At 35.9% G+C, this 26,859-nt stretch overlaps 1 protein-coding gene across 3 annotated transcripts in view; it reads right to left on the bottom strand.

Moving 5' to 3' along the window:
* The window catches only part of ZFHX4 (zinc finger homeobox 4), a 125,135-nt gene that overhangs the window by 23,414 nt on the left and 74,862 nt on the right, over positions 1–26,859 (bottom strand). For 2 of the 3 annotated variants that reach the window (XM_061995347.1, XM_061995349.1), the window contains exons 5-6: positions 5,690–5,742; positions 202–315 (exon numbers count right to left, since the gene is read on the bottom strand). In XM_061995347.1, the coding sequence (XP_061851331.1) occupies positions 202–315; positions 5,690–5,742 (167 nt within the window). Of the gene's footprint in view, positions 1–201; positions 319–5,689; positions 5,743–26,859 lie in introns of all 3 variants that reach the window. The other variant, XM_061995348.1, reaches the window with a different exon arrangement.

The raw sequence follows: 26,859 nt of genomic DNA, 5'->3' as shown, positions 1-26,859 counted from the left end.
CGTCCTGTAATATTCTTCAACTTATCCGCATCTATCCTGTCAGATGGTTATGATTAAAAATAGGTCAATGGGAGGCTACTGATAGAAATCACATGCAAAATACACATGCAATGAATAGTAGTGGGAATGTCCAGACAGTTTAAAATGAAAGAGCATTTCATAAGTTAAAAAAGGGGGGAAAACAAAATTCTAGTGTCTTACCAGAGTCTTTACCAGATTTTTTGCCTTCACTAGTGTCCCTCTCACTTGAGTCTTTATCATCAGCCACAGCCACTGATGCACTTTTAGCAGACCCTTCTGTGTCTTCACCTTGTTCTTCTGTGGATAAGCACAAAAAAGATCTTAGAAAAGAAACTTAGTAACCACTTAACAGCAGTTAAAAAAATATGTCCTGTAATAAGAACAGCACTAACAGAGTGTCACAAAACACAGGGAAGGAGGGGTGGAGGGAAGACAAGGGAAAGAACAGCACTTCAAAGAGGTTAGACATTAATTACGAATAATTTGCAATATTTCAAAATCTATCCAGAAATTCTGACTGTGTCTTTATTGGACTACTCACTTTCTACTAGTGTGAGAAATTTAAAGCCTGTCATTTCATATTCTTTGGATGGAAGTGTTTTGTACTAAAATAAATGCATATGTGTATACATACTCCCCCTTATCCCCATCCTCCCACCCCTCCAACACACACAGGCTGGAACACAAGCAAGCACCCATAAAAACATATCTTGGAGCCAACAACAAAATAACCCAAACTAAAACAAAACAAAAAAACCAAAGGGGTGGGGGTGAGGGTGGAATTCAAACATAAATCCTATTAGTGCAGCAGTATCCTGCTAATTGGAGTAAGTAAGTATTAGGTATTAGGTACTGTATTAAATATAAACCTCTGGCTTTGGGGAAGAAGTCTCAAATTTTGTCTCCAGGGGGAGCCATTCAGGATAAATGATGCAACTTGGTATATGACTTCTGATGAAGCAGCGTTACCCACACCTCACCTCACTTACGTTTTCTCACACCAGCTAGATTACATGGAAATCTTCACAGTAACTCAAGCCCGTTTAATTATTCGGTAAATCTTAGCTATGCTGCTACTGGTGGATTAATCTGTTTATGCAGTTAGCTTCTATGCTGGGGCTGTGCAGCACTAATCCGTGAAAGGCCCACTGTTCCTTTTCATCCTGTGATCATTTGTCTCTCACTGTGCTGATGTCACATTTTAATGAATTTTTAGCAATCTGAGTAATGCCAGATAACCAGACTTGCAAGTCCCCACAGCACAGCATGCTGTTTTCATTGCAGCCCATGAAAAAAAAAAAAAAGAAAAATCATATTTCCCGGTTCAGGTAGGAATTATATAAATTAGGGGAGGTGAAGGTAAAATGGGATTCGAAGCACCAGGCTGCTCAATTTCATAAAATCTTTAATGACCATATAAATTAACCCTGGAAAGGCAAAAGGTCACAGACACACATTTGCATACACTTTTCTATTCACTTTGGATAAGCAGAGCTTTTATGCAGGGAACATGATACAATTAACCCTTCAGGAACCATACAAAATGCAGCTACCGACATTTTAAGTGTCAAGCATTAACTGAAAATTACACACTGCATAAAATTTTCATTGTAAATGCTATAGTGATTGAAAGGGGAAATAGTGGCCCTCTTCGCACCCCATGTTTTATTAATAACATTCTGACAGCAGAATGAAATATCCTCTGTCATATGAAGCAGCTGAGCACAAAAAAATTGATGCTTAGTGCCTTACTTGCTAGCCACACACTGAAACTGTATGCCTAGGCAAACAACCCTCAGATCGATGGGCCGAACCTATCCGATTCTCAACTCTGCAAAATCTTTTGTAAATCGGAAAAGAAAAACACAGCTGCAATTTTGGAAACCACACCAAAAAAAAAAAAAAAAAAAAAAACAAAACAAAACCAAAAAAACCCCAAGAAAACTCAACCGCAGATCAATGTGATGTGTTTGGCGTTGATGTGGGAGTACAATAGGTTAGGAGTCAGCATGCATGTCCACTTTGTGGAACAATGCAGGCAGAAAGATGGTCGCCTCTTTTAAAAATAATTGTATATAAAAGAAAAAATTTCCATCAGAATGCCCCCCCCCCCCCCCCCCCCGTGTCGTTTTAACGCTCTCCCCGCCGCGGCTCCCCGCCCCCTCCCGCGATGATAGCTCATCAGACATGGTAGGCATCCCCGTCGCAGCTGGAAGCGGGGCCGCGTTTGTCTGGGTGGCGGGGAGCGCGGCTCGGGATGCTGTGCGCCTGTGATCATGCCCGGCTCGGGCTGTGTTAATGCCGAGCGCGCACACATGAGGCTCGTATCCAGTGTCAGGCCCCGTGGCCTCATGGAGCCGATGGCAATCCCTTTTTGACTCATCCTTGGGAACAGACGCATTGCTTCTTTTACTAGATTTACTGGCCCAATCCCCCTGGGCTGGAAAATGAAGTGTCAAAGTGCTACTGAGTGTCCTTATCTTGAGGGGACATAAAATTGTAAGGGCTATCGTGGCACACATTAATAAAACATTGTGTGTGTGTCAGGCAAAGAGAAAGAAAATTATGAAGGTACTAAAAGAAAAGCTACAGTATCATCTGGGTCTCATCAGACAATTTTTTTGCAGGGTGCTCTCCTGTTTTTCTGGTATGTGTTTTAAGTGTGAGAGAAATTCCCAGACATGTTCTCCTATACATCATCGTGGTGTCTGACCTCAGCCTGACCCTGGCAACAGTTTGAGAAATCTGAATGTGAACAAAGACTCTGTGTCAGCAGCAAGGAAAGATTGCGGGATAGACTTTCCCCATCAACTTAATCGCAAACAGCAGTTCTGAGGCCATAACTTTACAGAGCTTCACCAAGCCACAAACATATAACCTTTAGAGGTGAAACTGCCCCCTACACCCCCTCCCCCCCGCTTTCTGTGATTTTTCTCAGTCTTGTGGTGCTCCCTTTGATGTAGCAAGGCAATTAGCTCTAATGTTCAAGTACTGCAGACCTGTTTTATGGTTTGGAAGGTGAGAGCTGTTTATTACAGGTAGGCTCCTGGGGGCCATAAAGGCTTTGCAAATTTTTAATCATGCAAAAAACTAATCAAAATGTAACTTATACACACCATAAAAATTAATATCATTATTATGCATGGTATAAATTGCCTGACTTGGCTTTCAGTGGCACTCACTTCTAGAAAATACATTTGGCATTCATTTCCGAAATATGTATGGCATTCACTTCAGAAATAAATTTCACAGACAAAAATTATAATGCACCTTCCCCTATTTTCCTTCAAAATTATTGAAAGGCTGTCAAAGATTCACACTCTTACAACACTTATCAAAGGGACAAGATGGAAATACAACAGCTATGACTTAAAAACAGTGAAAAAATTGAAAAAAAATCCTTAAGACTATTGTTAGAACAGATATTGAGGGTATGTTATGAAGTATGCTACCAAAGACACTAAATACCTGTGCTAAGATGCTACAAATATCTGTTTTTAGCAATGTTTTTGTTCGTACTTCATATGCTAACCAACAAAGATACTATTCAGTTATAAAAATGTGATGGTCCCTGCTCAAGGACAAAAAATTATGAATTATTATGTAAGAGCAAAATATAGTGTCATGGTGCTACAGGTTCCAGACCAAGTCCTAATGCTCTGTTTTATATTTACAAGAGTCCTGCCTATATACATTTACAAATGTCAGCTTTGAAAATAAATAGAACACCAGATTCAAATGTACTTTAATGGCTTTAATAACACTTACTATTGCAATGTGATATTTTATTCGGACCTGGTTTTATTTTGCCCAAATGCTGAAAATTTCTTTTGCTGTTATATCTCTTGAGTTTAGTCATTATCAACCTTTTTCCTCACAACTGACTTCAAATTAAACATGAAAATGAGGTTACTAAAATTGTAAAATAACAGAAAACATAAAAATTAAGCTTCATCTGATATTCTATATTATAAATTCTACGTCATATGTTTTAATATGTTAATCTATACTCTCAAGACTCAATTCTATACCAATTTTATGACAGAAGAACTGTATGACCTACCCCAGCCCAATGAAGTCAAGATGTATGATGATTTCAATTGCAAAATCCAGGCCTCAGCCAAAGTTGAATAACAAATTCCAGCAGCAAAATTAGGTAGACTAATATCCACATACAGATTAGAAAAGCCCGACTTAATGAGATGCAAAAAAATGAACAAATGTATCCACTGTAGCAAAGGGAAGGTATAGAAAAGCAAATAATATTTTTTTAATAATAAAATCCTGAATAGTTAACACAAGACGTGAATTAGTTGAAACAATGCCCTTTAATATAAATGCATTGTGATAATTACAAAAATATATCAATCACCTTTCCCTGTGTTTTATCTGAGAATTCTCCCTATCAGTGGGCAGCACTGAGAGTCTGTCTTCAAGTCTATTTAAGAAGCATATTATTTTCCAGGGATGATTCGAGTTGGACTTTTTTTACTTAACCGGTATATCAATCAACAGCTAGTAGTTTCTGGTTTGGTCCTGGATTTTGGTTGTGGTGGTATCCTTTTTGCCCTCTCCAACTGCATTTTCCTAAATAAGGATGATCTACTGATTGTAAGTAAGTAATTGTGGTTATGAGAGAGAAAGCAAGATTAAGCAAGTGTTTGTGGTTGAGGGCTGGATGGATGGGGAAAGAATAAATCAATTGACTAAAGCTGTAAGTAAATAAATATGAAACGTGAGACAGATTTTTAAAAATAATTGGGATTTGTTATTCAACGTGTTCAATAAATAGCTGCTTCAAAGGTACCATAACTGTTGAGTACTGGGATATCCCAAGTTCAACTAGTAGAGTGATTTACTGAGATTGACTGTCAGGATGAGAAGGTATCCATTGGCAAAGGATATTGGAAGGGTGGATTGGAGGGATGGACAATCAAGAGATAACATAGGGAAAGGGGGAATAACTGACAAAAGAAAATAGCAAAAAAACTCACAGAAGAAAAAAATAACTAAAAACAAGGTTTGCGGATTTATTTTGGGATTATCCTACTTATACTACTCAGTTGATAAATTCTCCCAGACTTCTAGATTGCCATTTATTCACCCAAATATTCCAGAAAGTATTTGTTATGTTTTCTGTCTGTTGCAGAACCTGAGTGAGGAACAGGATGCCTTACCATTCAGGACCTTGACTGCATCCTCTAGTGGTTGTATTTCATCTTCAAATAGGATTTCTAATTTCTCCTTTAGGGACTGAAGGGGAATAATGGCACCAACTCATTAATAATTGTTTCTAATCACTGTTATATTTAAACCTATAGATGTTAGAAGGCTGAACTTCCCACAAACGAGCCTATAATTAAGTGATGATCATCATATTGACCAGAAACTGCTAACTGGCAGTTAGTATCAAATTGTACCATTTTGTTTTGTGGTGCATCATGTGAATTTTTATAGCAGTCTAATGGTTCATTTCTTCTGGTTGAAGCATATTGCTGTGTTAGAGGAGGCTGACTGCAAAGCTGACTAAACAGAGCTCCTTCCGAAGGAGTGTCACAAATCACACCCACTTTGTCCATCCACTTCACCCAGCAAGCAGCCAGTATTCCCCACTTGCTGTACTCAGCCTTACTCCTCTGTCTGCAAGAGACAAACGTCTCTCATCTACCCTGCTTTTTGCTTCTTAGCTTCTGGAGGTAGAAGAGATTATCATCAGCTAATCTGCCCAGCACTTTATTATTTCCTAATCTATATATTTTCTACCTTTTTATTTCCTTTTCTTTAACCTCAGTCTACTTCCAGCTGCCAGAGAAGGAAAAGGAATGTTCTCTCCAGAAGTTTAGAGGGGTGCGGTGTCCTTTCCAGTCTGGACGCTGAACAAGCTCTGCCTCTCTCTTGTTGCTGGCTGGGACTGCTTGCTTTCTAGTCTCCCTCCCATAGTCTCAGTCAGGAAAAAAAGCATGTTTTACTCTGACAATGGTATAATATGTTGGAAAAAAAAAAGTTAAAAAGCTTATGCTGAGCCTTACTGATTTATTTAAAAATTAAAAAAATCTGTGTTTTGTATTTTTTGTTGTTTTATTTCTACATTAATATTTTATCAAATATTTTGCAAGAGGCAAAAGAAGTATATGCTGACAAAACCATTAACAGAGAATGTCAGCTATTCAGAAAGAAACTCAGCAATGTTTTCCAGATGTGATTGGAGATGTACAGTTAATCATTTATTACGCAAAAAAGGATATTTTTCTTACTTGGCCATCTCTAGAAAGGCATTGAAGCATGAATCTATATTGAGAATAGTCTAACTTTTCCAACTGATCGGTAATTTTGGCTGCCATTATGGTTCATAGAAAATGCTATTTCCCCCATCAGCATAAGGCATGAAGAGCACTAGCGTTTTCTGGCTTGAAGACTAATACATTTCCATCAAGGTTATTTAGAAAAGAAAATTAAACCTTACTGTTATTCTTATTCAATATGTTGGATACACCCTGCCTAATTTCAGGCACTGCCCTCAGCGTCCTCTCTATGGAGGGAGAGACAGATATTTTCAAGGCACAACTCTGACTCCATGTTGTCTAATTCTTCCCTGACTACAGAGGAATTTTAGAGTGAAGTTTAGTGTTTGGACTGGAGATTTTTCCCCTTGGCACTGCAGCTAAATGCTGGAAATTAGATGAGTGAACCTAAGCCTAAGAGTCTGACCCAAAGCTCAGAAAGTCAATGAGAGTCTCCTCATGACCTTCACTAGTTTACTGGGTGCTCATTTCTTGCCTGTGGGGGGAAAAAAAAGAAAAATACTGGATCTTCACAGTATCATTCAGCCTTGTTTTAATTTTCTGTGTTGCAGTTCAGTCTGTGTGTTCAACATCTCTTCACATACAAATCCTAGTTCTAGTGTCACTAATTTCTTGGGTTTTTTCCTAACTCCTACTTAAGATGAGTTTCCCATATATTGTGTAAGTGGTGAGATTGGCTCTCCCATTCACAGTTTCCAGAATAATCTTTTTGAGTTTCTTTACTAAGAAATCCACAATGTTAATTAACAACTAATTTTAAAATGTCATTTGAATGACATATTTTATTAGTGACTCAATTTTTTGGTTTCCCTCTGAAAAACACTGTAAAATCTTTCTCATTTACTTTTCAGACTTTCTGAATTATTCACCTCTTCTTGGCTCACTAACAGTATGTCTCTGAAATTATCTGTAAAGAATTCTGTTAGTGCATATATTTCTCCTCTGCCTTTTGAGAATACTAGAGTAAAAGAATTTATTTTTCTTTGCCAAAATAATCTCCTGATTATTTTGGATTGTCTCTATCCTCCAATGATCTAGCAGACATAATGACTCTTCTGCAGGTGTTCTACTTCTGGGATACTTTAAGAACTCTTGTTTAGCTTTCCTAGGTACCTTCATTTATTTGCCCCTCTTAGCCAACCTGATGTTCAGTTTTATTAACATCATTTTGGCTTTATTTCCACTTTCAAAGATATTTTTTCTGACCTGAATTAATTTTTGTACTATGTTTTGCCACGTAGCTAACTACAGTCCTTCAGCTTAAATATTCCTCTTTCTTGATGTTAAGTGTCATAGGCAGAAGTAGGTGATCCATCTAGACCTACCTAGCAAGATGGATGTCAGTCTCTTCTCCCAAGTAATAAATGATAGGACAAGAGCAAATGGCTGCAAATTGCACCAGGGGAGGTTTAGATTGGAGATTAAGAAATATTGCATCACCGTAACAGTTGTTAAGCATTGGCACAGGCTGCCCAGGGAAGCGGCTGAGCCACCATCTCTGGAGGTATTTAAAAGATGTGAAGATACAGCACTTAGGGATACGGTTTAGTGGTGGACATGACAGTGCTGGGTTAGTGATGATCTTGAAGGAATTTTCCAACCTAAACGATTCTATTATTCTGTGATCTACAGTGAATAAAATTTTCCCTGAACACTCAGAATTTTTTTAAAGTAATCTTTTCAGAGTTCTTTGTTTCAGGCTTGTCTGTTTGTTTATTTGTTTGCTTGCTTGTTTTCAACAATTACCTGACAAATATTCTATACTATATCTAGAAGTCCAGAGATTTTTTACAAACTTATTTGTTGCAAATACTACTAAAATATTAAGAGTTCAGAAGTTTTGCTTCTTTAACATAAGCATAGATGGTCTTTGTTTTTTTGGAAAGACAACACAGGTGCTTTTAGCTTTCTCTCCAATCCAGATCACAAAGGTAGAGTGACATGTAGGAATCTTCACTGAGACTTCCACTGCAAATTCCTCCAAAAATTTCCTGTAAAAACTAGTCTTTTCTTGCTGCATTGTACAAGGTCAGGAATTACACTATTCTATTGATTATTCTAAGGCTCGAAACTCAGTCCACTGCCAAGTTTGTTGGAAATGCTTGCATGGCATACTCTGAAGATGAGCCATATCAGTCAGTTCTTAGCATAATAACAGGTGACTCAAAAATACTGAAATAGAGCAGACTGCATACAAAGACATCCTGAGTTTAAAACTATCACTTATATCTAAGGGTTCTTCCAGGGCCATATCAAACATTTCAGGTCACCCAGTCTTGCTATGAAGCTTGTATCACAGCAACAGAATGGCATGGGTGGCCTTATTTGTATCCACGTGTGCTTTTACTAGATGTTTTTCTCCATCTTCTTTCCTTTAGTTAAGTTTTTTAATTCCTACTGTTCAGTATACTGTACTACTTTTACATTTCCTACGTGTTTGTCAAATTTGAATGCTCTTTCTCCCATACATAGTTTAAAAAAATATTGTCTTCCCAAATCCATTTTCATTGCCAGCAATATAGTCCTATCTCTTTGGAAGCAAAGGACACACCTTGTCTATGGAGCCTTCACTCACAACATCCTAATAAGCACAAATCTACAGTACCAGTTTAGTTAAGAGACTGAAATGCCTTGTGAGTTAGCTCTGTTGGTAACACTGAAAATATTTCACAGAAAGCTTCTGAACAAAACTTGAACTAAAAATTTGTTCTTAATGACTGCAAGCAAGTTGATAGGGCTTCCCATTTGTAAACTTAATGTAGGCTTCCCACCAAACATATGCCTTTTAATTTGCTTACAACTTCTGTAAACTTTAAGTATTTAGGCTGAAATCTGCTGTGCTGAATCTCTGCTAAAGATTGGATTTCATATGCTTTAAAAAAAGAAACCCAAAACATTCAGTCAAAATGGTTCAGCTACTTCTAAGAATAGGATTAGAGCAAATATATTGTTATATGTGTGTGTATATGTGTATATTGTTATATGTGTGTACTGGAAATCTTTACTGTTGCCGTGATTTAAAACTGGAACCTCAAATTTGGCAGACAAGATGATGTCTGGCATGAGTCACATTGTATTAAACTGCCAAAATTCAACCAAGCAATATATCTTTGAAAAAATTCTGCTTACCCACTCTCAGAAAAGCTGCTTGTACTGAAGAGTTGAAATTCTCCTAGGAATCCATAATCACTGAACACACTCACACTTCCTACAGTGCTGAGAGCTCACCAAAGTGCATATTCAGTCATATCCCACAGAGCCTCCACAGACCTCTTCAGCCAGTTCCTATGTGTACTAAACAATGCACATGCCATCCTCATCGAGGAACTGTAGCTTAAACAGGTCTTCCAAAATACAAATTCTCCTGGCAGCTCCCCTGTACAATCAGACAGCAATTATATTATCCTTACTATGATGAAACTGAATTTTCCCTTCCTATTATTCTTTTGCTGCTGTCATTGTGCAGCGCACTGGAAACGGATCACTATAAGGGAGCAGGAGCAGCATGTTCCTCCTGTGCTAGTAGGTTGGCAGGAGCTAAAGAAGTATGGAAAGGAGATTTTGGGGGCTAGATAAAGAACTGGGGAGAGGTGAGCAGAATGTGATCTGAGGAAAAAGAACATGAAAGACCAAGAGATGGAGAAGGGAAGAGAAACTGAGATGGCAGTAAGAATCAAATGAAAAATAGGTAGAAGGCACAAGACTAGGACTAGAATCAGCAGTATATTAAATTCTAGCATGAAAGTCCACCAAACTGGACTTCAGGAGATATTTCTGGCCAGGACCAAAAGTACAAATTACAGCAATCTACTAAGCAAATAAGGCAAAGAAAGACATTGAGACATGTCGAGAGGCTTCTGCAGGTGACAGTCAGGAGGGATGGAAACACGCATGGACAGATAGGGAAGGGAGCTGAGATCTGACTGTAAATATAGAATAGACATCTGAAAAATGACCAGTGGAAGTGGATAAGAAAGACAAATATCATCAGTGGGGTGGGAAAAGTAATGTATTAAAAGAGTAGGAGGATAGATGTAAAAGAAAATGCTAGGTAACAATACTGATTATCAGGCAATAAGACTGGAAATTAATGTAAGTAAAACACAGTGTCCCCCACTGCCCAAAAATAAATCCCCAATCTTTTGGTCTTACAATTCTTCTGGCTTACTGCATTACCCCTCACCAGTGCTTGTCCACAGCAAGGACAAAATACTTCTGCTACTCTCACTTGGCTCTTTAGCTCTAGCAAAAGAAGTTTGTGCAACAAATCCAAATCCATGTGGAACTGATGTTTCATATGACTTTCAGTACATTACTACATGGCAATTTTTCTTTTGAGTCTTTGAAAAATAACAGAAGTATTATGGATGCAACCCCCCCATTCCCTTTCCCATGTTTTTAGAACCACTAATAACATCAGTGAAGTAAAGTATGTCAATATCTTAAAAAATACATCAGGATACTTCCTTTGTGACACAATCTTTAATTTCCCAATCAAGCACTACCTTATGGCTAAGCCTTACTCACTGTACAAAACTATAGATACTTATTTAGTGAAAAGCTATTCACGATTTTGTTTCCATTTCACTATTTAACACTGCATGTTTTATTTACTACATTTCTTCAGCCCATTCTGAAAGCCAAATTATTCATTTCAGTGCTGACTTTTTATTGCTGCACAAACATTAATGAATTTATCTTCATTATGTCCTAAGAGGTGAGTAGGTAATTCTGCAGTTTCAGAAAGGGGAAGTATACAGAAATTGAGGCTAAAAAAAAAAATCTACTAACTTGGAGGACGTAGTCTGATAGAGATGGGACTCAATTTTTTCCAAGTACATAGCAATATATAGCACTTTATATGCTCTAAGCACAGCACTGATTGCTTTCATTTGCAGCTCTGTGTGTTCAGCACTTATTTAACACTATAGTACAGCTTCAAATCAAGCACTCAGAAAATGAAGGCCACACAGTCAGTGAACTCCTATGAAAAGTCTGGGTAAGGTGACCTGCTTCAGATAAAAAAAATAGGATCTCTCCAGCAGAGACAGATATGGAAGCAAGTTCTTCAGTTGTCTTAAACATATCCCATTATTTCTCTTCCTGGCATCCCCAGCCTCCTTCACTACAGACGTCCTGAATTTCTCAGCAAACACAGCGAGGTTCTAAAGGCAGTTTCTGCGATCCTTGCACAGCACTGATTCATCCTTAACCCCATGCAGCTCTATTCTGTAAACCCAGAAAGGCAAGAGGAAAATGCTATGTGACTATGTAATTACAGAGCATATCTCCATGCATATGCACATGGTGCTGAATTAAGGTAGTACAGTATATATTAGCTCTTGATTGTGAAAATGGCTTTTCTGAGAGGCAGTAGTAAACCAACTCGACTATACTGCTATATTAACTTCCCCTTTTTCTTGTTCATGCCTTTAAGGCCAACAAGGAGTGTATATTTATGGATGTTGTTACCTGAATATTATCTGTAACACAGAAAGTTGTAATGTGCATATGGGCAGACTGTAAAGGGTGATGTGAATAAAACCTTATGTAGAAGTGCAACACTGTACTGATTAACTTTACCATATTAGACACAAGCTTAACTAAGTTAAGAATAGCATTTAGGAATAGGACTTCAGATTTTAGGAATATCATAGTAACTGTAGTCAGCAAGTATCATCATAGGCATAGAGTGGCTTTTTATTCTATATGTAGGCAGATATCTGAGCTAATATTGATGAAATTGAATAATTTTACTAGTTTGCAAACCATGCTTTCAGACACACTCGTCAATTCATACTTGTGATTATAAAAAATACTGTATCTTCCCTTATAAACAAAAGAAAGAAGTAAAGATGAGACACAATTACAGTTGAGCAGTTCTGCTATCTGTGTGACGAGTATCGTTTTCATTTTGAAACAAGATGTTTTGATCATCTCAGCATAAATTAGCTCCACAGTTATCACTAAGCTGAAGAATGGAAAAAAAGATGAACTTGGCTTTGGCATGGATTCGCTTTGTTTGAGTAAGAGTATTCACAGAAGTTCAAAACTTCAAAGGTCATGCCACAGAAAAATGAGCTTAAGGGAACACACAATGCTTGACTTTTTGGAAGTGCTCAATATTATCTCAGCTCCTATAGACTGAAAGCTGAGCATTTTCAAGAATTCACATAGTCTCAGAGAAATCAGCGAAGTCTCATACATTAGGCACAGAGCATTTTTACCAATCCAAAATAGATGGTCAACACCTGGCCTTTAAGCAGATTTTATAGTCCTCATAAAACATATATCTTCCATACACACTGATCTACAAATACATTGAGAAAGTTCTACTCATTTCAAATCATATGTTCACAAAAACATGTGCCATGTGTGCTCAGCTTTGAGGTCTGGGAATTATAACAGCCACTCATTTATAGTAGTATTTCACTTGAAAAGTGGAACATGATGTGAAGTAAGCAGCAAATAACTTCCAAAATCAGGAAAAAAAAACCGTCTGAAGCTGATTAGAAGAGCAAGATTGATTTAGTCACCTTCATAAAAAAAAAGAAAATAAATTATTCTACTTTCTGTATAGTTAATCCATGCATCTTTAAAGACTTCTATTTTTAGTCTCATACAACAAAGACTAAATGGATGAAAAAGAAAGAATTCTTCTATGAATCTTTTTATTTAAATTAAATTCTGTGAAAATTAACTAAGTGGTTTTTAGGCACAGACCTAGTTAGCTGACCTCTCCAGTCAGTCAGATTTGCTAATCTGGGGACATTTCTGAGGAGCACACATAAAAGACAGGACAAACATTTCACATAACTGTGTGAGAATGCAAGATGAAGCAACTACTGCAGACATCCCTTTTTTGAGATATACTTCCTTTAGTACTCCAAAGAATCTCAGGCAGAGATCTTCTTTCTTTCCTATGTGTACAACATATTTCTTTGTTCAGCATTCATTAAAACTTTTAAAATGTATTTTATGGTTAAAAACCAGTGCTGTGGTTCAACTCACTTTAGGAACGAAATTCAAAACATTTTTGCTTTGGTTTTTTTTTTGTTTTGTTTTGTTTCATTTTTTCCTGTTGTATTTGCAACAGCTTCTGTCCCACAAGAGCAAGTTGGGAAACTGAGAGGTATGCCTTGGGCTTTCTCCTCAGAATTTGTTGTGAAGATGGAATGAGATATTATCGATCTCATATGAACACTATTTGGGCAGGAATTAGTCACTGACCTGTCATTTTCATTCATCCAGATGCTTTGTGAAAGCTCTTATATCTGGTTATCTCAGCATACTTGATATATTCCATGCTAGCATCAGCACAGATAAACATCCTGGTTATATTCTCAAATGATGAGGAAACAGGAAGAGCCTCTTCATCCAAGGCTTTTCTGAGTTAGTGTGTATTTTGGAGTGCATGTGACAATGAGGTGACATTCCTCACTCATTCCATCATGTGCAGTATAGAGTTTGTCATACTATCAAATGCCATGTTTCAGCTGATGGCAAAGAGGGAACATCTATATCTTCAGAGAATGTCAGCCTCCATCTCCAACTGATTGCATGGCTTGTGCAACTTCAAGGATCTATGTGTACAAGTACAGGATATTGCTTTTTGAATACTACCTCACAAAGTCTATACAAAGTTGAACTTCATAAGAAAGTTCAAATATTTTCTTTATATATATATATATATATACACAAAGAAGAATCAGTTGACAAGTTGACTTCAACAGAAACTGGGAACACAAGGAATCAGGAGAAGCACTCAACTTTTTACTTGCTCCTAATTTAGATGGGATTAAGTAAACCTATTTTGTATCTCTGAGATAAGAAAATTCAGTTACTAGTGTAACAAAAGTAATTTTTACCTTTATTTAACCAAGCATTTAAAGCCAATTTTTAAATAAACCACTATTCCAACAATGACAAGACCATACCAAAACAAGACTGGTCTGAAGGTCCACTTGGGGCCTTCGAGTGTATTTCATGTCTTTCTGAAGAATCAGCTACCATATCTTCAAGAGAAACAAGCTGAAAATGGAATCTCATTCAACTAGGTCTTCTTCCTTACACACTAGTCATTGAAAATTGTACAAGAAATATCACTTGAGATTACTATAAACTCAGCAGAAATAAGTTTAAACTCAACCCTTAGTTTCTATTAGAAAAAAAAAAATCAAAGGTGAAAATAAAGTTGCTAAATACTTCAAAGTGTGCACACAAGTTCAGCAGCTTTCGATGAATTACATCCAGAAGTAGTTGCTGATCAAACTCATTTTATGTATTCCTTCATTCAAAACACAAAAATTTTCACAGAAAATGTCTTTCAGTCCTACTTCTGTCATTTGTTCACTCATAGACACAAAATAGTCCTCTACTGGAAGCCAAGGCCTGCTCTAAGCATCAAAGTCAAGGAGAGTGCCTCTGTGAGCTAAGATATAGATGTGCATTACTACAGGCAACATGGCAGACATGTCATGTTTCAAAATTCCATGAAGAGTGGTCTGTTTTTGGAACTTTTATTGAAAGTTTCATGATGGATTCTATGCTCACAATCTCAGGTTATAGAGTTATGCAAGAACTTAACTTTTTACTTAATAACAAAGAAGGATAAAATAATGTCACAGTTGTATGGAAAACAGATGAAGAAGAAAAAAAGAAGGAAGAAGATGACTATGTTGATGACAAAGAAACCATCCAAAACCCACCATCACCATTTCTAAAGGCTTAAGCAAAAATAAAGCCTAAAACTCAAGTCTAAATATATTATATCAAGTCTAAATATATTATAATCAACTTGCAATTATCCAGGTACCACAGGGGCAAAGTTACTTAAATAAAGCAAAACCATATGTAAATTACACTAAAAGAAAACATTTAGTACATACACTTTTGAAGTAATTCCCTTACTTTCACTTGTAAATAGCTACCTGAGAAATGAAGGAATGTCCTTAAATTGCAGTGAGTTCAGTACGTTTGGTAGAGCAATATTTGTTTTATGTCATATATTCTGTAGCGATGGGCTGCAGCCAATGGTGCGAACAGCAGATGAACTCAATCAAGCCACAACCCAGGTAATCTATTCATGGATAATTCCAATTTGACTGCTTTATAAATCTCAGGAATTTTAATGTAATTTCATGATGGTTGAGTTATAGAGTTGAAAATATTATGAACCGTCAAAAAATACAAGCCACCCTCCAAAAACTCTCCCCCAATTAAATTCTCTTGGCTGTAACTTAGAAAAACTGTAACCCTTGTAAAATCCTTTTTACTGAATGTCTCCACCTATGTTTTTTCCCTCCAGCTACAAGTATATGAAAAAAGTAGCTGAGAAATAAATAAGTTGGGAAATTTCATAATTAGGTTAATGACAATAATAAAAAGAAATCCTTGAAAAATTGAGGACAAAAAAATCTTTTATTGGAAAGATGTTTTCTTCCTCAGATGAATTATAGATCAACTCTGTGGAAAACACTGTTTGATAATTATTCTAGGGCTCCTATGATTAAGAAAACAGTACACAGCCTGTTCCATTTTAGCGTCCCCGCCCTTGCTTAAGCAGAAATGCAGTTAACAATAATTTTATGGTACATAAAATGAAACCAGTTGCCCTACCAAGTAACAGTGAAGCAACATACACAATTTTATAGATGTACACTATCATTTAGAACCCTGCTGTTTCATTTGAATTGTGTTGAATCTTTTTATCATTTCTTCATCTAACCTAATTTGCCTAAACTCCTTATTTAATATTCCTCCTACTGTTTGTTTATTTCTTACTGAAAGAGTGTAGTAGTAAAAGAAATGATAATATAAATAAAGGCTAGAACTGGTGGCATGTCTTCTTAGAAGTGTGAGTTTAGAAGTGTGAGCGTTCCTCTATCTGTTTTCATTCCACTATTTCAAGACTTGTCTTTGTCTTGAAATAGTGGAGAGAATTTAATAAGACAAATAATAAGTCATGAAGAATGAAGTAGAACTCTGCTAGTGACTGCTGAGCCCAAATGATGCATTGTATAAGGAAGAAGAAAATACAGTAATTCTTTGTAATAGAGGACAGCAAAATAACAAGAAGCACACAAGTTCTAAACTATTATAATGAACTCTGGGACTAAAGACTAGATCTTAGGTTTTGATAAGGTTGGTTTTTATTTCTTCAGCAGCACACAGATGTCTAAAAGACAGTTAGAATGGCCGGGAGGAAACCTTAAAATGAAAAGGATGCCCATTGGCTCAGAGTCAATGTAGCTAGTTCAGTCAAAGTGGACATTAGCAATTCCTGCATGTAGAATAAGATATTCCAAATAGCCTTAAGCTGACCTAAATTTCACCAGTTTCAAAAGTCTTGGGAACGTCTGAAATCTGTATCAGTTAACTCCCCCATTTTCAAATGCAGAGTCACTCTGGGACATCAGTGCAATTCTGGAGACAAGTACATTTGTTAACACTTAGGATAAAAGAATATTAAAAAAGTTAAAAGTTCTAAAATAGCTGGAAAGAGAACAAAGCTTGTTTTGCTATCTACATTTTGAAAATGAGAAATAACATCAAACTTTCTTCCTGAGTGGAGCTATTAAATCTATTACAGAGGAAGCAAAGTGAAGTTTATAAGAATCTTGCCTTCCGAGAATTTCAATGGGTAAAAGCTGTGGAAATTTCATTTTATTGCCACTGTTCCACCTACCACAAGGGAGCGTTTGTAATATTGATTAAATTGGACGTGGAGAGCAGAAAAATATGTAACATTTATCAAATGCTATAAGTGCAAGAAAACAAAATCAGAATTCCATTTGTTATTGTAGGGTCTAGGTAAATATGGTGGGATTTACCTTAAATGCAATGACAAAACACAACAAAAAACGCGTTTGTGTCAGTTTTTGGAGAAACTGCTGTACCTAATTCCTCATTTCCAGAAACACCGATGTAAACCCAGAGCAATCTCACCCTCTTGGAAGCCATAGATATAGTTATGAAGTTGGACCCTATCTCCTGACTTGGGCCAGACGTCATTTGTCCTGTCATTCCACACAGATTTATAGTTTTATACTTCAATATTTGGACCCCAAGACATTTCACATGTATTACCTCCCAAACTGAAAATAGTTGCAAGCAAACTAGATTTCATTCCTTTCTAGCAAGCAAGCTGTAGACAGATTCTTCAGCACCTGTGAGCATTCCTCTTTTTTTTTTCCTTTGGGGTACCTTAGTCAGATATCTTGCTGCAGGATTTAGGATTTTGTTTTGGTCTTTTGTAGTTAACTGCTTGTATTAATACAGTTAGGACTAATTTTCTGGGGAAAGGCTTTTCCTTTGTCCTTTTTGAGCAAAGGTCGAATATTTATTTGTTTGCCCATTTTTAAGTGGATATTCAATCACTTCTAAAATGGGATCTCATTAAATTTTCTATTTAAAAAGATGACTAAATGAAAGATGCTCATAATTTTCATGGTATCCATCAAATGATGTACTATTGTTTTGGTAGAAACATATTAATTCAGTTTAACACAAATTGACCAAGATCCTTCTTTCTAAAGGTCTTATTCAAAACACTTCTAACTTGCCTTAAAATTCATCACTGTGTTGATACTCTGCCTGTCGTAGCTTATCATTAGGTAAGAAACCTAATGTTTTCCTAAAATACAGTATCTGCTTTTAGTCTACCAATGATCTTTAGATTATTCGGATATCACAATCGCTATGCCACTTTTACCACAGTGCTGTCAAAAAATCTTTAACAGAAGATTAATACCACTCACCATAGGATTTGCCTTCTCTCATGAAGTGTTTGACATTTGCACTGCTTTCTCAAGTCTGTTCCTTTAGATTAGTGAATTAGGAGGTAGATTTATCTCTCCAATAATTTTGTAATTCTCACAAATCACAAGGGTAAACAAACAGCACTTGGGAAAATAATTTTACACATTCTAAACCAAAAGAATTACCCTGTGTTGTCAACATTGTAACCAATAACCTTTCTTTTTTGCTATCTCATGCACTGCCAAGATTTCTGATAGCAAGAAGAAGTTGAAAGCATCTCTACTTCTGAATTGTTGTGATGGTATTTGAGTTCTTTTTTTTAATTTAAAAATTCTAACAATATGAGGTTGTCAGCAAATATATCTAGAAGACTTAAGAGGTTCTGTGGAAATCAGTCTATATGTAATGCAACTGAATAATGAAAAACAGTACAACACGTATATCCCCCAATGGTGGATAATATGTCAGATAGGAAACACATTCGTTCAACCACTATGTATCTATAATGCATTTATTTAACTGGAATCTTTATGAAAACTAAACATACTACTTTGGTTATTGCTACTTAACCAGCTCAATGGAATAAAGGAAGAGAGACGAACAGATGAACATTTTAGGTTTTGAAGCAGCTAGAATAAAATTATTTGATTTGCTGCTACATCTAATATAGCTGAGTAACAAAAACACTAATATCCTGTTTCTTACCCTGGATAGCAGATCTTGTACTGCTTAAATCTAGATCGTAGTGAACTAATGGTACTTTATTTAAAAAAAAAAAAAAGAGAGAACAGTTTAACAAGTATTCTTGAGAAATCTCTGAAAACAGTAAATAGCAGTTCTTTATTACATCCTCTGGAACAAAGTAAAAATTCTGCTAAGTTCCTAGTGCAGAGCACAACTACTCGAGATTTGGATGTTTCATAAGTTTCACCAAAGGTATCATACACTGAAATTCCAAGCCCATGTGTCATGTCCTGAAACATCTGCAACAGAACATAACATTCTTAATAAATGAGATAAATAAAAGTGTGTATTTAATGAAATAATTCACAAAGAATATTTATTCATCCACACAGATTAAAAGCTGGTTATGATTTTTCTTGGTGGAAAAGGTAATATACAAGGGAGATTTTTCAGTTCTGTTTAAATACACCTGGAGTATTTCTATGAGAAGAAAACACACAAGTTTACCACTGTGAAAATATATATGCTACAAAGATTTTGATAAAAAGCTGTTAAATCATTCATATCTCCTTAGTTACATCAGTAATAAAGATAAAACATTCCATTTTATCATATTTAATAACACACTAAAAAAAGCCACATATACTTTTAGAGTTACGTAATATATTTCTGTGTTTTAGTGGAAGGGAAGGTAACTACCTAGAAAATGAAGGTTTGCATTTTTATGCTAAATTAATGCTAATTGCATTACCACTTGTACCACATTCTCATCCCACTCTTGCAAATTGCTACAAACAATTAAGAGCAAAAATCCATGCAAGCCAACAAAATTACAAGTTTTCTGCTACTTCAGTGTATTTTTAGATATGGTATGTTCTTAGCCTGAGTTGGTTTTCATCTATTCCTGTAATTCAGAAATCCTCAAAATAACTCAGTAACTATTTTTTTTTTAATTATTTTTTAAACACTGTTTAATCAGCATGGTGATCTGAACTGTGAGTTTATCCAAACCAATCTCCTTTTAGTGCTTGGGGTTTTTGCTGTGCCAAACCACTTCTGGTGTTTCATGCAAGGCAATGACAGCATACCTTCTTGTTATTATTTATGCATGGAAGGCCAAACCAAATGCTTGGGTGGGTCGCTGAAGACATGAAGTATGTAGTTTTTTCCATCCACAGGACCCCATTTACATTTAAATGAACTTGCTCCTTGTGAAAGATTGGCTCCAGCAGAGAATACCACATGACCACAGACATTGAAAGTAAATCACAATCACAAGGATAGAAGCCACCAACATACTGCTAAAAACAACCTACAACATATATCTGCATTGTCAGTAATAAAGATAAAATGTTCCGTTTTATTTTATAAGAGGCATCCCACTGTATTTTCTTAATCCATGGGCATAATAAGGCACTGCTGCTCAAAGCAACAGTCAGGCAAGTAACACAAAGCTACCTCTGCCATGACTGGATTTCTCACGAGGGATAGGAAAATTGTCATGTGCAGCTCCAGGCTTTAAATGGATGATTTCTCCTGGCTGATGCTGGAGTGGCACTGGCTTGACAAATGTGGGAAAGTCCTCAGCTGTGAGATGGGGCCTTAGGTTGTGGGCTCTTGGTCAATTGAAAGGTTGCATTAAATGTAAATTATAGGACTGTTACTTAGATATATACCCTTCTCAACCAGGTGAAAGGCAAACAGTGCCCTGCACTAATTCATAGATGAACTGGTGATAGGCTTGCTGAATAAGGCAAGCAGGCAGGCAGCAGGCAATTATAATCCTCATCTTTGAAGGAAGGAAGAAAAGGTATTTTTATACAAAACCATATTAAATTTCCTTTTTTAAGTGCCTCTATGTATTTCTCTTTTCAATTTATATGGAAAAGTATTAGGCAAAAATCTACACCAGAACTGGCAGTAAATATCACAGTAACAATTGCTCTTTTATTAAATATTTATTGAAATAAATTCTTGTGCTTTCTTTTTTTTCTTCTGCTTCCAATATTTATTTACAGCTCATTATTAACATCTGCCAGTGTAACAGTTTCATCTGTACAGAAGCAGAAGGGTAAAAAAGTCACACACCCCCTCTAACATGACCTGTAGTTAGACAGAAAACAGTTTTCCCAGTCACCGCTTGGCTTCCTGTCTGTGACCTCTGAAAAGCATTGGAGGCCAGGGTTAATGGCCTTTCCAATCTCTGTGATAAGAATTCATTTTGTTCTATTACCAGCAGTTATCTCAGGAGCCTGCTGCATCACTTCAGCAGGGTTCAATCAATGAGAGGACCTAATGAAGTAACCAGCTGTAGCTCTATTTCCCTGGTCAACTCTATCAGACAAATAAGATCTATCAGTCACATCTTAAGGCCAATCCTAGAAACAGCATCCTCCCATACTGAACCCATATGCATATGAACCAACGATACCTGACTATTTCTTTTTAATCTTCCCTTTTAGTATGGCTTTTCTAACAGAAAAGAGAATGAAATGGGTTTGAAATGTTGCATTAAGAGGACATAAATGCTGGATTAAGAAATAGTGGATTTTTAGAACAGCAGCAAGCATTTGTATTAATAGCAAAAGTAGAGTAAATTATATGACAGACTCTTTTTTTCCTCTAAGCAACTCCTATTCTCCTTAGATAGTATTCTTGGGGAAAAAAAAAAGTTTATTCTTTTCTGCCTTAAATTACAATGTGTCATAAACAGCTTTAGCTATGGGTCTTAATTTTTAGTTTGTCTCTTAGAAGGGAAATAGAATTATGGTAAAACTTATCAGTCAAATGTTAGTCAAAATAATTGTCATCAATTTAGTTTTATTTAAGTCAGATCACTGAAAATAAAAATGTTACATTTGACAAAATTTTATATGTTTAATTTTATGATTTGCTATAATTAACTTTATCCTGTCATACTTCAAAAAGGGCTTAATTACTTGGAATTACAAATCTTTAAAAGCCAATGTATTTGAAAATTGAAAAATAAAGAAAATAACAATAAAGGACAACTTCTGGACTTCAGAGCTGTGTACATGAAAGTAAGGTTTTATAATTAATTAGAGACTACAGAAGAAAACTGCAATTCATATTGCTTGTACCAAAATGTCCAGTCTGATTCCATCACCAGGTGTGACAATCTAAGTTGTAGCAGGCCACTATGAGCAAATTACTTAAAGTGTTGTGGGAAGGCATGTTAGAAGAATGGTGTATTTGCTGAAATGTTGAAAGCCACCTGTTGCTAAGTTTATTTTGTTAGGTTAATCTCAACAAATCTCATGAAATGAAATTTGTATCCTTTTAACTTGTGTTCTTTGTCAAATTGAAATGAAATAAAGTCTGGCTATGTGCTGTGGAGAAAGAGAGATGATATCCAAGAAATAAAGCTAAAAATTATAACTATTCAGCATGCATACACATTGTGCACAGAGATGTCTATATAATTAAAAGCTAAGTATCATTTTGCATATAGTAACACACTGGATGGGTTATGACACACAAATTCCAGAGTACATGTACTTCACATAGCGGTTATATCTCTTTTCCTTGTGTGCAAAACAAGGGCATTCTTCTTTGCAGTCTGCCTGCATTAATAAAACAATAGTAATATTACTAGTGCAATCAAAGGAAATCCAAGAAATCTTCTTGAAAACACAGTCTTCCCCTTGTTTTTCATTAAGGTGTTTTAACAGTGAAGTTTGATATTTCAGAAAAGCACATCTCTGCTTAGGTACATTTGAAAATACTTAGGTACATTTGAAAAGAACTGAAATATCTATGCTACATATGTAAACAGATAAGATTATGCCTAGCAGGCATTTTGGGAACATTTGTCAATTTTTTATGGAATGCACTGATTGTGGGCTATTGATTGCATTTAAACAAAGTTGTTTCAAAAAAAATCAGCTAACAATTCGTGTAGAAAGGACTGATCAATATTTAAATGACTCTCTTTATTGATTTAAAATTAACTTTCAATTAAGAGATCCATAGGACTCTTAACTGCGACACTTATCCATTCAAGAGAAAATAAAGGTACATTTATCGATACACTTAAACAGCAGTGGCTGGTTTCCTATTGATTCAGTCATTTGCGCTGGGATTCGTTAGCGTCATCTGACTTTAACTCGCTTACCAGGTCTTCACACTGTGTAATACTGCAAGATGCAGGAATGTACAAAACAATACGGGGGAAGTGGACAGAATTAGAAGATGTACGCAGAGGTAAGTCATAATTATGCTTTTTACATCTCCTGATGAATGAAGAGTCCATTTTAAAACTACCTAGTTTTTTATTTTGGTCAGGAACAAATTCCTGTTAACTGACCTGTTATGTACTGTTTGAAACAGGAAGCATATAAATGAATGAAATCTTTGATATTGATGGGTAACAGTTCTATTGGCTCCTATCAACTCTGACAAGATCACCTATTTGTCTGTATTGATTAACATATAATCAATAAGAACTTAAGCTCATTGTTTGCAGAATATTTTTAAGTGGCAGTACTATGATGTCCTGCATATATGTTCATATATATATATACACATATGTACATACAGATGGTATTTAAAACCAATATAATTTCATACTGTAATGATAGAATCAATCATCATATGGATTTTGAAAGACTTACTGCGACATTTGAAAGTAAACACTGTGTATCTCTGTTTTAGAGAAAAACTCAAATATATTTTTACTAAACAAAAATATACTACAATAGCATATCTATAACTATAAACATTTGCAAAAACATCAGTACATTTAGAACACAAATTAAAACCAGGACTGTAATTACATACTTCATTATTTATATGTATTCTGGGTATTTTAGTATACTAAGGAAGCTGGACATGTAATCTCTATAGTTAATAATAGACTAAATTCATCCCAGGTGTAATTTCATTGAAGTCAATGGACCTGGAACTGCACCTGGAATGAATTTGGCCCAATGCTATGAATGCCTCCTGACTCTCGCCAGCCTAGATTTGCATATAAGATATAACACAAAAATGAAAGAAAATAGAAGATGTCCAGGAGGCATAGCATGTTTACAGAGCAGAGTGGTAATAACCTTGCCTGATACACATGTGGCAGTGCTTCGCTTAGCCAGACAGTATCATAGGGAATGGGGGAGGGTTAACTCTGACGACAGCTCAGGTCTGCCTGAGTCTCTTCATGTCACTGCATATTTCTTTCTCTTTTTCTCTCTCTTTCTGTTTTTGAAGCCTCTTAGCCCAGAACCATCCAGTGAAATGAAGCTGCCCCAAACTGACCCTTTTATTACCTATTAATTTGCTGTGATGTAATCTCCAGAAGGAAAAAAATCCTGCAATATAGTTATGTTTAAACATTAAGACCTGTTCTGATCAGCTGAGATTGTTCCTTAAACTGAGAATCCCAAACAGAATATATATAGAATCCAACTTGCATATGTGATCACTAATATTTTGGTTTTTAAAAATTAGACTTTTTTAACAAAAAATTCTTTGAAAGCTGTGTACTCTTTATATTAGGTTGAGCTGCTGCTTCCATCATTTATTCTATCTTTATCTTATTTTATTACTTTCTCTGCCTGCTAGAGGTTAAATCATACTTACCAAAGGCTCATTTGCAAAATTATGATATGAATCAGTGATTTCTTTAGGGTCATAATAATGCAGAAAACTGGTTATGGCCTTTAGCTGCTGGATTAGAGTCAAGATCAGAAACACCAGTGTGGAAATGCAAAGAAAATACCTCCTCCTAAAATGTCTAAATCACATAATGTTAGTGTAACATAATTTGGAATATATCACAACGGTTACAATTACTAAAAAGTGTGTGATGCCATTATTTCCAACTGGAAATTAGATGATTATACTAATTAAGTGATAGCAGGTGGCACAGGATGACTGCTACAACCTCCTCTGATGTGCAGAGAAAGATGTATGGTTCACTGTCTAAAATAGTCAGGAATAGTAACAATTGGCTTAAGTAGTATTCTGTCCCAAGTTGCAGAATAAGGATTCACTTAGATATAATACTTCTTTATCACATCAGAGGTGAAGAGCCATCTTTATGGATCAGTTTAGAAAAAAACCCAAAAGCTACTGGTTCAGCTTCTACGCTTGTAACTAACATCTCTTACTGTAACAGAATTTCAGTATAAAATTAATTCCAACAGAACAATATAATTCTAAAATGCCAGCAACTTTTTTTTCAATCACAATTGGCCTAAATTCATCATTATTGCTTATAACTTCCTTAATTCAGAATTGCTATAGATATGCTACTGAGAGTCTCTTAAGTCCAGCAAGCTGGAAATGCTGTAGTAAAACAAATATTTCTTTGGCAATAACACCACTAAATAGTTTTAAGAATATATGCCATCATATTTGAGTTTTAACTCAAATTTACTAAGCATTAATTACACATTATTGTTACAGTAGAATTTGAAGATTATTCACAATTGCGTTGTTAGACAAATATCCTCTTGTCCCGTGAGTCATTCTATTTTTCTTGTCCGCTCTGCTCTGTCTTCATATTGAAACAAGGTTAACTCATCACCATCCATTAGCTTTTCAGATCAGCTATTGTTAGTTTAAATACTATGAGATGTGGTTAAGAAGCTACTCTCTTTTTTGGGGGGCTTCCATATGTTTCTGGAGTGTGACTTCAGTTTAACAATGGCAGGGGAGTGTAGCTACTGAAGAAGAACCATGCTGTGCAAGAACGCAACCAACATATGCCTAAGAGGCAAACCAAGTAATTCTCATAAATGACGGAAAATAAATGTTATCTAATTTCTGAAAATCTCTTATCTAGCTTTATCTGTCTCTCTATCATTCATTTCAGTTTTGTTATTGTATTTCTTACTACAGATCAAAAGCACGACTGATAAGACTTGAGTTTTGATATAATTGTAACATACTATGATACCTTACAGAATAGCTAGTTCATTTAGAAAATTACTACCTTCTTCTTCTACATCTTCCAAAACCTTACCTGGGCCACAATTTCAAGCAGTTTGGGCCACCTGAATTTTCATAGGTGAATGCAGAAAAAAGCCTTAAGGGACAGTAGAAAATGAAAAACTTTTGTTTACCCTAAGATGTTATGCATTACATTGTGGTGACATTCTCTCCTCAGTGATGAAGTCTGTGCACTAAGGATACCTCACTGTTTTTCTGCCAGAAAAATTCACATAGTTGTGTGTGATAACAGCATAGCACGTGCAGAGTGGAGGATGTCTGTAGCAAGGAGAGAAATACAAGATTCTCCAGCTTACAAGCCTAACTGAAGTGTTTTCATTACAGTTTCTGAAAAATCACTCATCTCCATTTTTTTATGCTTTAATAGAACTAAATGGAATGGAACTAAACTTCTGATCACAAAAAATGCCTTATCTCCTTCATGAATACTAAACTGCTCAGCATTTAGAATAGAATCATACAGATACTCTTCTATGAGTTGATATAACAGTTGCATCTTTTCCAGAAAAAACTTAAGCAGATTTCCCACAATGAACATAACAAATACCTTCCTCTCTGTGGCTAAAATAAAAAAAGACAAACCAAAACAACACACTTTACTCCTGTGCTCCAGGACATTCAATTAGCTGTGCAAATGGGAATAACACTGGATAGCTACTCAGAAGCAGCTACTGCAGAAATTTTACCTTGTTGTTCAACTAAAGAAAATAACATCATTGTACTACAGGTGCAAGGCCAACTTTCTTACTCTTGAATGCCACTGATTAGTTCAGCCTTAGCTGAACAAAAATCCTTAATCTGCTCTTTTTAATATTGAAGAGGTAAACCCTCTTTCACCTGCATGTGGAGTCTCCTTTTCATCAAAGCTCTGGAGATTCCAGCAACAAAATCAATGTATGCATGTTCAGAGCAGTTTTCAGGGTTTTGTAAGACAAATCTTTCGAATGGGAGCTAGTTTAATGCTATTGAGCTGAGTTTCGATCTGACAGAGTGAGTGAACAACACAGAAACATTTCACTTACCACTGCTCACACTACAGGAGGTGAGAATCAGGTACAGCTCTGTACAAACACAGCTGTGCAATTTCTCAGTAAACTCTTACCTTACCTAATCCAATGTT

Source organism: Colius striatus, chromosome 4, assembly GCF_028858725.1.
Source record: "Colius striatus isolate bColStr4 chromosome 4, bColStr4.1.hap1, whole genome shotgun sequence".
Lineage (NCBI taxonomy): Eukaryota > Metazoa > Chordata > Aves > Coliiformes > Coliidae > Colius > Colius striatus.
The sequence above is the reverse complement of the archived record's forward strand: the minus strand, read 5'-3'. Positions and strand labels throughout refer to the sequence as shown.